The sequence below is a fragment of the Cyprinodon variegatus genome, unplaced genomic scaffold, assembly GCF_000732505.1.
Source record: "Cyprinodon variegatus isolate N-32 unplaced genomic scaffold, C_variegatus-1.0 Scaffold838, whole genome shotgun sequence".
Taxonomy (NCBI): Eukaryota; Metazoa; Chordata; class Actinopteri; order Cyprinodontiformes; family Cyprinodontidae; genus Cyprinodon; species Cyprinodon variegatus.
The window spans coordinates 253,860-265,776 of NW_015151291.1; the positions used below are offsets into that span (position 1 = coordinate 253,860).

At 43.8% G+C, this 11,917-nt stretch overlaps 1 protein-coding gene across 1 annotated transcript in view; it reads left to right on the plus strand.

Annotated features, from left to right (window-relative positions):
- btbd7 (BTB (POZ) domain containing 7) overlaps positions 1 to 10,826 on the plus strand; it is a 24,174-nt gene extending 13,348 nt beyond the window's left edge. Inside the window, exons 4-11 of the mRNA XM_015397105.1 lie at positions 5,142 to 5,350; positions 5,908 to 5,983; positions 6,402 to 6,562; positions 6,643 to 6,786; positions 8,294 to 8,483; positions 8,567 to 8,745; positions 8,875 to 9,279; positions 9,366 to 10,826. Coding sequence (XP_015252591.1) covers positions 5,142 to 5,350; positions 5,908 to 5,983; positions 6,402 to 6,562; positions 6,643 to 6,786; positions 8,294 to 8,483; positions 8,567 to 8,745; positions 8,875 to 9,279; positions 9,366 to 10,142 — 2,141 coding nt within the window. The 3' untranslated portion in view covers positions 10,143 to 10,826. The remainder of the gene's footprint in view (positions 1 to 5,141; positions 5,351 to 5,907; positions 5,984 to 6,401; positions 6,563 to 6,642; positions 6,787 to 8,293; positions 8,484 to 8,566; positions 8,746 to 8,874; positions 9,280 to 9,365) is intronic.
- Positions 10,827 to 11,917: the final 1,091 nt, after the last annotated feature.

Below are 11,917 nucleotides of genomic sequence, written 5' to 3' on the forward strand. Positions count from 1 at the left end.
TGATCCGAAGCATTTAAGGATTACGTTGGTGGTATGTATATGCAGTACGTGTTTGACCCATCATGGGGTATAGAAAATGATTAATTACACTTCAGTTTTTTTTTGGTTTTTTTTACCTCTGCCAAGGAGGACAGGATAGCTGGAAATACTATAAATGGATTTTAATTAAATTTCTATCATAGATGTCCTTCATGCCAAGGAACAATCTGTTATTGTTGCGATGATCCAGATCATATTTTGGATACATGCAGTTTTTGAAAGATTCTCTTTGTGGGATGGGGAATTTGGCTGAACAAGCAGTTCTCCACTAAACCAGAGGGTGGCAGCAGTGACTCTTGAAAGCTTCAGCATCGGACTCAGAAAAAAAAACCCAGCGATATTTTACTGAAGACAAAAACACAAGAAATGGGAATTTTGTTAGGAGAATCGATTGAAAACTTATGAACCACTATATGGAGAAAAAAATTTACCAGAGGTGCCCCTCATGCCAAGGAACAATTCATTTAAATTAGGTAATGATCCATATTATGTGTGAGTTTTAGCTTTGGGTTCTACGTCATAATTGGGGGCAATATTTGCTGCTTGGCGTAACTCTGCGCCCTCCGAGTGCTTTTCTAGTGTTTCCCATAAGATTGGAAAAAGAAAATAAGAGTTTAGTATTTATATTTCCAGACCTTTTCGACTTAAAGTATATATTAATTGTATCCTTTACTTTTATTGTTCCTGCTTATGTTTCTTGCCAATTTCTTTAGCCATATGTCTGTCCTTCCTTCCTTATTTCCCTCGGTCCTCATTTCCTTCCTTCCTCATTTCCTTCCTGTACTACTTTATTATGTCTGGCTTCCTTCCTTCCTTCCTTCCTTCCTTCCTTCCTTCCTTCCTTCCTGCAGCCCAGCGACCAGCAAAAATCATCCTTCCTTCTTTGCTTCCTTTCATTATGTCTGGTGTTCCTTCCTTGACTTTCTGCTGCACTCTTTCTTTGTCCCCTTTTCTTTCCTTCCATCAGTCCTTCTTTCCTGTCTTCTCTCCTTGTTTTCCTTCTTTATGACTTTCCTTCCTTCCTTCCTTCCTACTTGCTTTGAGGAATACTGAGTCTCAATATCCTTATGTAGGAACCATATAAATGTTAGCAGTTAAAGCATTGGGTTATATTTTCATATATTATCACATAGATGTTGCATCTATAGATGTCTTATGGAACCAATAATGGAAATATTGCTCAAAGAAAAAGTACTAATCTCAGCCAAACTATCAGTATTTGAAGTTTGGGAGATCATCAATCAGCATGTATCATGATAAATCCCCAAAATATTATCCCTTTAAAAACAGTAAACAAGAGAATAATGCTCCATCTGTAGAAACAGTTTTGTTTTAGTTTAAGATGTGTTGAAGGATTGTTAACATAGTTTGCTGGCTCCTGCGATGTAACCCATAGAAAACCCCATATTATGTATAATAACCACATTAAAAATGCACCTAATGGGTTGTTCTGGCTCTATGGACTCACTGCAGATGTTCCTTGTGCTCTGTGCCTTTTAATTAGATTCTCTGTGGCTGGCAGCCTTTAAACCCGTCGCAGGCGTAGTTTGATGTGCGTAGCATCTGTCCATGCAAAGTTTGCACACTAATCCAACAGAATTTTCTTACAAATGTGTAGCTTGGATTGTGAAGGTACTTCTTCCTTGTCAGCAACAATGCAGTTAGATTGAGGGGAAATATGACTCATTTGATCTAAAAGAAACAGAAAAAACCTCCTTTTTTGAGAAGGAATGACATGAGACTTCTGACTAAAACAGATGCTTCTTAAATATCCTGTTAAAGAGTTAAAAATCACTGAGCTCTACAGGACGTCTGCACTGATGTAAACAACTTAAACTCTACTTTGAAATGGTACATCATGCTAAATAATAGGGTGTCACACTCTCGGTCAGTGTGGCTGCTGAAACAAGCCTCTGATCCCCTCTGCTGTGCGCAGATCAAACCTCAGGGTGGAATCCTTGAGAGCTTGGTGATGTCATTCATAGGTCGCTCTTTACACGCTGTATCCTGAACCATTGGGAACCTTAAATGACGAGTCACCCTGCCGTACGTTGGTTAATTACGAGCTCATTTTTGTGCCACCACTTCAAACCCCAGTAACTCCAAGGTCCCTTCAGGAGGCAGCAGAGAGGCATGTCAGGGCTTCATGTGGAGAAAACCCTCTAATCCATCACAGCGCTCCCCTCCTGTGCTCATTACAGTTTCCCTTTGACAATATGAATTTCTTCTTCATGAAGGCTTCTTATTAATTCCCTAACATCCCATTTAGGAGAACATTTTACTGAAATGAAAAGCAGAACTTAAAGATCACTTAATTTTAGGTATGCAGTGAATTTGTGTGCCCTTTGCTTCTGCTGCTCTGTGCCGCGATTGTGTAAATTAGAGCGGCTGCACCTCAGCAGCCATCATGTGTGATGTTTTAGGCGCCTTTTGGGAGTGTGCTCCAGAAAACCGCTTCCCAGGGCTGGATGTGCACATAGATTTGCAGGCTGCTGTTGCTGTCAGCCGCTGATGTGCACCCCCATGGAGAGAAAAGGGGAAGGTTAATGTTAGATATAAGACGGAGTCTACAATCCTGCTCATGATGAAAAGTGATGCTTTTTAAAAGCCAGGCCATCACTGTGGGTTTTAATGGACTTATTGAGTAGAGCTGTTTGCTTTCTGGTGCCGCTTGGTCCCACATGGGGAATAGTCTGCTGCGAGGGATGTATGCAAGCATTTCTGCTTTCTGAGGACAACTTAAATGAGATTAAGCACATTTCAGTAGATGTGCAGCATTATAACCATTGATGGGATGGATGGTGGCAGCGCTTCCATTCCTCCTGGCTATTTATTCCAGGTCAGTACAGGTGAAGCTCAGCTCTGTCTGTCTTGTCAGAAACCGAGTGTAAGGCAGTACAATACATGGCAACTATATTGTAATTTCCGTGTGTGCAACATTCATATTGCAAACGACTGTTCGGGGTGCAGACAGTCAAGTATTTATCCAGTTGGGAAAGGTCTCAGTGCAGCAGATGCTCGGTAGACGCTAATGACCTTTTTGCAAAATGCTGAAGGTCACAGAGCGATGGAAGCACAGATGAAAGAACGGCTCTATCACACGATATCGACATCAATATGTCAATATTTGAGAGTATTTCTAAAAAAAAAAAATTAAAAAAATGCAGCTCTGACTAAAAATATTATTTTTTTTCAGTTATTTTTTGACTAGTTTAAGTTAGTCTTCCGTCTCAGTGAGGAAGGAGCTCTTATTCTGAAACCAGAGTTAAGCTGTTATTTAATTTCCTTTGGTGTTATGATTCTTTTAATAAAGTTTTGCACAGTTACATTAATTATTACATTAGAGGAAAAAAGGAAAGTTTGTAAATCTGAGAACATCCTCAGAGTATAAAGGGTGGCAGCTTCACGTTAGGGGTGTTTTGCTTTTCTTTCAAAACTTGATGGTATACTGGGAGAAAGAATATTAAGGAAGTTAAATCTGGAATCAAATGTGCCTTCCAATTGGACTATAATCCTAATTTTGCAGCCTAACCTATTACAACAAAAGTTGAGGTTCTGCAGCAACTAATGCAAAGTCCTGATCTGACTCGCATAGAAAATGAGTGGGCTGAGCTTTGCAAGAGCAAGGCGGCCTACCTAGTGACTCAAAGCTCAACAAGATAAAGTCCGGCTCTGTTCTAGGAAGTCATCTAGAACCTCTGAAGATGGAAACAAAAATAAGAATTCTTCCTGTTCAGAAGATTGTTAAACAACCACAAAGTGTCTTCAGTCAGAGGCTTCTCCAGAACTGGTGCAAAACAAACCTCTACAGAAGATCCATCCTACCTACAGTTATTAACATGTATAACATCTCGTTGAAAAAATGTCCAAGAGTTACTATATTTAATCTTTCTTTGGGATTAATCAAGTATTTTTTAGATTAATGTACAACAGTTCTGTCAGGAGGAGAGGGAAAAATTACTCTAGTGAAATGAGGAAACACTAATCTTAGAACAAGAAAAGTCATTTTTAAATTAAAGTTTTTGGTCAAATTTCTGGTCATCCAAACTGAATAAAGCAAAACTTTTTTTTTTTAGGCGATTGACAGACAATAGAAATTGGAAATTTTAAAAACAGGCATTGTTTTTATAGTGTTTGTTTGTAACGTAGCTTTATTTATTTTATCAATAGCTGGCCTTCTGGTTAGATTTAGAGCATCACTTTGAATCTAAAATATGGGATCCAACTTCCCAGACTGTTCAAAGCAGCACTAAGGCACCGGAAGTGTTCTGTTTTAAGATAAGATTGTCCCTGAGGAGCAACACTGCTGGCCCATAAAAGACGAGAGTGTCTGGAACCCAGAACTTGCCAAGTTTCTATTTTAGTTTGAAGCAGCTCTGGCCAGTCTCGTCTTTCAAACCAATGCGTTAAACAAGTGATTAGAAAGCACTCTTTTCTGGGTTGGCATAGATGCGCCTGACTCAGTCAGTTGTATATAACCTGAATGGATGTCTGATGGGTTAATTCAGCCCAAATGGATCGCTCTTAGATTTACTGTCACTATGAATGCCAGTGTTGGCTGCATCTGCAGCCCATAGTTTTTTGGTTGTTGCTTTTTTTTTATCCACTGAGCAGCGAGTACATAATTCCTCAAGCCTTCTGTGGCTTTTTAAAGCAGTTTAGATTTATGCAGACCAGTGCGTCCACGTTTGCTTAGTGTTTGTGAGCCGGCGGCGGCTGTGTTTACTTAACACGGTGAAAGGAAGGCAGCTTGAGACTGAAACACATCAAGGTATCAAAGCATTTCTGTGGGTTGGTGTGTTGCAGGGTGAAGCCACTGCCTGCTGCTCTGGTATGTGCTCTGATTTAGGAAACACAGCATGGAAGGATGTGGTGCTACTAGAAAGAGACTATGGGTCAGTGAATAATGGTCAGAACTACTGATGGTATGGTAGCAGTGCTGGATGCTCTAATGCGGTTTGTTTCTTCTGCTAACATTTGGTAAACCTAAGTGGGGTTTTTTTGTAGCACTTTTTGGTGAAAATTTATGTATTTTAGACCGTAAATGGAACTGGACTGAATAACAAGATGTTTAATGCTTCTTTGGTGTTTTCCCCCTCTAGGATGTGAGGACATTGTTGTGGAAAGCTTATCCCTGGACTCCCTGGTGCCCATCCTGAAGTGGAGCTCCCAGCCGTATGGCTCCAAGTGGGTCCACAGGCAGGCCATGCACTTCCTCTGTGAAGAGTTCAGTCAGGTCGTCACCTCTGACGTCCTCTATGAGCTCGGCAAAGAACACCTCATCAGCGCCATTCAGTCTGACTACCTTCAGGTAAAGATTCTCACCCTTCGGTTTGTTTCCAGCTCCAGAAGCACAAACTTTCTCTGTTGTTCAGAAAGTGCTGGGTTTTTTTTTCCTCACTAATCACAAGTTGAGACTCTGGAGTCTGAGTCATCATCACCTCAGAGCAAGCTGAACACCAGACCAGATGGTTTGAAGAAACATGTTATGATGCAGTGAAGCAGACTGAAGCTTTACTGGGACAATGATTCATAGTGAAATATTTACTAAGTCTAACCAGGTTTTTTAATCATGTTTTGTCCTTTTTTTCCCCCCTGCAATCTTCTCTCCCCATTTTTTTCCCATCCTTCATCTTTCTTTCTTTTCTCTCCTTGACCTGCATACTTCTTCCCGCCTTATATCCTTTCCTCTCCAACACACCCCCTCTCTCGATATTTTTTTACTCTGTCCCAAATGCTTTGCTCTTTATTTTGCATCCTTCCCTCCCTGCCCCTCAACCTCTCCTCTATGACCTGCATCCTTTCTCCCTTTCCTGCATCTTTGCTTCCTTTCCTCCATCCCCTTCCTATCCATGGTTGTCTTCACAGGCGAGTGAACAGGACATTCTGAAGTATGTTGTAAAGTGGGGCGAGCAGCAGTTGATTAAGAGGATGGCAGACAGGGGTAAGATAATACACTCTATAATTACCCTCTCAACAGCCCCCCCTAATTGCTCTGAGGAAATTGCCCACTTATTGAAGACCCCCAAAATACACTTAATGGCTGGGGAAAAAAAGCTCTCAAATGAAGTCTGTATGAAGTGGCCTACTATTTATTGGCTGTGTCACTGAGCTCTAACCTTATGATAAATGAGTTTATGTCACCTTAACGCTCCTTGGCTTTATTATGAATTTTAAAGAACAAGTAGCAGCTACAGAAAAATGATGCATTTTGCTGGGAAAGCAATATTTATGCAGATATGATCTGATACATTGTTGAAGTTCATGAACTTGATGGCATGAAATCAGTTTAAATGGTAAAAAAAAACTGTTCATATATTTACCAACAACAAAAAAATACGTTGATGTTTTTGCTAACCAAGAGCCCAACCTGCTGAGCGGCACGGCCCACAGCGTCAATAAGAGAGGCGTCAAAAGGCGAGACCTGGACGTGGAGGAGCTGAGGGAGATCCTCTCTCCACTCCTGCCCTTCATCCGAACCGAGCACATCCTGCCTCCCAACAGTGATGTCCTCGCCGACGCCGTCAGTACCCCCTTCTGTCTGAGTTTGTTTTTTAAGACACTGTAAGTTTCACTGCTTGATCTTTATGTTGTTGTCCACAGCTGAAGAGGGGTTTGATCAGCACCCCTCCGTCAGACATGTTGCCCACCGCTGAAGGGGGCAAGGCTAACTCCTGGCTACGGCAGAAAAACGCAGGGATCTATGTGCGTCCTCGTCTCTTCTCTCCATACGTGGAGGAAGCCAAGGTGAGGCTGGGCTCGCTCACATAACTGCAGTGCAAGTCTGACTACAGCCAGATCTGGAGAAGAAGAAACAATTAAAATTGTAGCTTCATAACAACATGAAGTAGGCTAAAAGAAACCTGCAAGTCCCCTATTTAAAGGTAAAGAAAAACTATTAGAAAGATGTCTGTGAATTTGTTTCCGTGTGGAAAGAGTTTGAAATCCAGTGGATAAAACTTAGAACAGTAGTGAGCCTTCCTAAAAGAGGGTGCCTACAAAAAGACTTTAAAAGGTCATTATGGGCTCCTTGAAGTGTCAGAAGAACCCAAGACATCATGCTGCTCTGAAGGCCTCACTGCTTCAGCAAGAAAGATATTGCAGCATCAGTCAGAAAATTTCAGTGACAAAACCACTGCTGACCAAAGAGGAACACAAAAACTTGTCCGCAAAGCATCTTTAGTCAATGAGGACTGATTAGATAAAAGTGCAGCTTCTGCTTTAAGAGTGTAACATTATTTTTGTGAAAGGAAATCATAATGAGAGTCAAATAAGGTGGGGGTCTGGGGCAGTTTTGATGCCTTAGGACCTGAGCAAGTGGAGTCGACATGGACTCTGCTGCCTAGTGGAAGATCTATTGGAAGAAGTTGTTTGGTCTTTCGTTTGTTCCATTAAATGCAACTGCATTTCAGTTCACCACTAATTTCCCATCTAAATGGCTCAGAAAGACATCATTGCTTTAAAGTGGCCAAGTCAGAGTTTTGACCTAAATCCTTTTGTGATCCAAACATGCAGTAATGCTGGATTAGAACCCTTTTACAGCCATGTGAAGACCAGTTACCTTATCTGCTAAAGGCTGCTACAGGGACAATAGATTCATTTGAAACATTTCAATGTGACAAAAATAGGAAAGGCTGACAAAATCATTAAGGGAGCAAATACTTTCTCACAAAATTGTTTAATTAGTCTTTTAATAGGAGGCTTCTAATATCTGGATGGAAATGAATTTCCATCCAGATATTACGAAATTCATTTAGTCCATTTGCAAATTTCATTTAGGCGACAGTGGCGTTGGATGTAGGAGTTTGCCCTGAAATCGAGCCCTGGCTCCGACTTTCAGTGTCGTCGTGTCCTTGGGCAAGGCGCTTCACCTGCATTGTCTACTGATGGTGGTCAGAGGGCCCGGTAGCTGCAGTGTACGGCAGCCCCGCTTCTGTCAGTGAGCCCCAGGGCAGCTGGGGCTACAGTGTAGTTTACCACCATCAGTGTGTGAGTGTGTGAATGACTGAATGCAGTGTAAAGCGCTTTGGTCAAGTCTCCTGACTTGAAAAAAGGCGCTATATAAGTACAGGCCATTTACCATTTAAACGTGTCTGGTTCCATGGTGTATGAATATTAATGAACATGCCTGCTGAGCAGCAAAAGGCGGCGTTAACCCGGTAGTCAGTCACGTGGAACAGATCGGTAAAATCTTTACCGGCTGCCTGACTGGCTCAATTATTTTGACAATTTTTTTTTTTTTATCCGCCCTCAGTCTGTGCTGGATGAAATGATGGTGGAGCAGACAGACCTGGTACGTTTGAGACTGGTGCGCATGTCAAACGTCCCGGACACTCTCTACATGGTCAACAACGCCGTGCCTCAGTGCTGTCACATGATCAGCCACCAGCAAATGGCAGGAAGCTCCAGTTCGGCTCCGTCGGTCGTAGCCAATGAAATTCCAGGTAGGACGATGTTGAAATGAACTTTTAACATCTGCAAAGTAGGCAGTAAACAGTTGAATCAGTAAACTCTTTGCTTCTTCCAGTGCCTCCTCTGTCTGTGGTGAAGGATATGATCCGCAGGCTGCATGAGCTGAGGCACACAGAGCAGGTCCAGAGAGCTTACGCTCTGAACTGTGGAGAGGGAGCCACGGTGAGCTATGAGCTGCAGCTGAGGGTGCTGAGGGAGTTCGGCCTGGCAGATGGAGCCACGGAGCTGCTGCAGGTAAAGGAACCCACTGAAGCCTAAGATGCAAACACACTGAGGCTTAAAGGGAATGTTAGACTCTCCCAGAGGAAAACTTAACTGCTCTCATAAAACATCCATCGACTCTTCGCTGTTCTTTGCTTTCAGAATCCATCCAAGTTCTTCCCAGATGAGAGGTTTGGAGACGAAAGTCCAATTCTGGCCCTTCGCCAGGTGAGCCGCTGTCGTGTGAACAGCAGCCCGGCTATGGACAGCATGATAACAGAGCTAGACGGCGTCCCAGGCCTTCACCCTCCGCTGCCTCCTCCACCCCCTCCCTATCACCCCCCCGCCACGCCCAGTCACACCCAGCTCAAAGGAGGCTGGAGACCTCGGGTTCCCATGCCCACCCCCACCCGCTCCTTCTCCTACCCCTGCAACCGAACCTTGATCCAGCGGCATGCAGCTTCCAAGCATGGCAGTTCGGAGTACTCCTCTGCGCCGCGGTCTCAGCCCCCAGACTGCACCAACCCCCAGGCTGCAGGCAGACCCCTGCCCTCAGACCAGCATGCAGTAAGTTTGGTTCTTTCTGTTCACCTTATGCTCCAGCTGAGTTTCCTTCCATCTATACAATGTTTTGTGTGTGTTCCCTGGTGCAGATGGGTGCGGAGCCTATGATGGGGGGGTTTATGCCGGATATCGCGCTCGGTGTGTCCGTCATGTCTCTGAGGGAGCAGCACATGGCCGACATGGACAGAGAAGGCCCTCACAGCCCCATGGGGCCTCCAGGTCACCATCTACCCCATGGACCCTGCTCTTCTGTGCGCCTCAGCCACGGTTATGGTCCTGGGCACGGCCATTCCTGCAAGAGGCACGCCCCAGAGCCCAAGCTGGAGGCACAGGTGGAGTTCCCTGACCTCTATGACTTTTCCTGCAGACCTACAACCCCCACCTCATCTCATCCTCTGCCCTCGTTCGGAGGACCGGACCTCTACAGCCACAGCTGCACGCAGTCAGGCTCCTACCCTCCTCCTTATGTTTCTGATTGTCAAACCCACGGCCACCTGCAGGGACGGACTGCTCCAGACCCACTACGACTGGATGTCCTTGGCATAAAATCTCAGAGACACGAGGGAGTCCTTTCCAGTCCCTCTGGAGCTCAGCCTAGGACTGGGCAGTTTCCAAAGGGACGACCAAATGAGACGGACCTTACCCACGGTTTGGGTCATTTCCGCTCCCCTAGTGGAAACATGGACAGCTATGATGAGAGGCACACTGGACCCAGAGATGCTCCAGAGGAGATGGTTCTAGGCGGAGACTCGTCAGGCCCAGGGCCCCTCCAACAGTCTCACAGGAATAGTGTTGGCGAAGAACTCCTCAGAGACCGCAGGTCCCCCAGCAAACCCGATTACCCCTATAAGAAATCTGCACTTTAACCCCAGTTCAGGAGCAGGGGTTGAGTTAGGAAAAGGGAAGAGAAAAAAAAAGAAGAGTATCTGTTCCGCAGAGCACTAAATGTAATATGTGTGAGTGAATAAGAGAACTGTTGGTATCTTCTGTCCTACCTCTATTACTGTGCTCCCATCACACAGTCGGAGTTTAAAGGGGAAATTTGGTCGACAATTCTGTCTGCTCAGTCCTGCTCCTTTACAGGATTAATGCAAATCTTCTCTCATGGTATAATCTCATGACTTGGATCAGCTGGAGTTCTGCAGAAGATGCTGTGGAAATCTGCAGAGCTCAGTTATAGGTTGATTAGTGAACCTCCGGGTTGAGATGGAAGGATAAATTCTCAGTTCATCTAACTGAGAAACAGCACACAGCCTGCGAATAAGTAATGCAATGAAATAATAGTGTTAGTATAGATGCACTCGGCTGGGTTCTGCATCTGCGTTTCTTTATGTAGCATGTCTGACAAACACGTTCTCCCTCCTGGCCCCTCACCTTTCATCTGAGACAGGAAGTAGGTCATCAGACTGCATCATTCCTTGGTAATGAGTGTGATAACAGTGCAGGATGTCAAGGCTAACTTTGTATCTCTGGCTTAGAGGAGGGGCCAGAGGACAGTGTCATTGCTGAGGTAGAGAGGAATCTGTGCGTGCTGTGATTGTCTTGCATTTAAAAAAAAAAGCCTGATTAGGAAGTTTGGTCAGTCGGAGAGGCTTTTAGGGACCTTCAGCTATTCTGGAGCAAGTAAGCTTGCAAGATACACCCAGATGTTTAGACAGTCTCAGTACCACAGATCGGAGTCTGAATGCAGCAGCCGCCATGTTGTTTAGCATCAAGTAACCACATTTAAAGCCTTAAAGAACGCTTCAAAAGTTCTCTTTATACCACTTTTATTCACATCAAAACATTTCCATAGCTCCGCTTTGATTACGTCACAGTTTGATCCGTCTTTTCTCTCCAGAACCTGCAGCTTCTCTGAGTGGATTTCACAGAACACATTTCAAAACCACATGTATATACCAGGACTTTTCCAAACCTCATCAGCGCTGGATGCCCATGCAGTGTTAATACAGGTCTAGATGTTGTTGGAGACCGACTGCAGCTGTAGCTCCAAAACCTGCAGGTCCACAACCAATCAGAGCCGACTGAAAACCTCACTGACCCCCCCCAACCCCGGTCTGTAGGGGCCCTTTTATTATAGACGAACAAATAAAGTCTCCATCTCAAACTAAACGTAACAGACGTTCAATAAAGGTTGGCCAGTGCTGGTTCAGGTCTCCGATGAGAAATTGTGTATATATTGAGTTGAGTCCAAATCATTCAGATAACTTCTTTTTAATAGCGTCTGTCACATTTTCGTGGTTGTTGAAGGTTTGTGTGTTTTTAACTGTAGTGAACAACACTGTGTGCTTGTCTTTGTCATGAAATCTCACCGAGGATGTTTGCTATAAAACAAAGATCGTGTTTTTTTTCTGTTTTTTTTCTCATGAAATGTTACACATTAAAGACATTTCTTTTAGCTGATGTGAAGAAGGTGTTTGCAGATCTGTAGATGTGAGGATCTTTCTTCTCTGCTTTGCATTGATAGAGCTGCTGAGCAGTCTTTTTTTTTTATGTATTCCAACAAGTTACTTCATGGGGAAAAATGCAAAAAAAAAAAAAAATCATATTCCCCATCTTCATGTTTGGTAGCTTTTAATAATTATTTTTCCTGGACTTTTTTCCGCTGAGTCCCAGTCGTTGTTTTGCTCTGTGCTGTGGA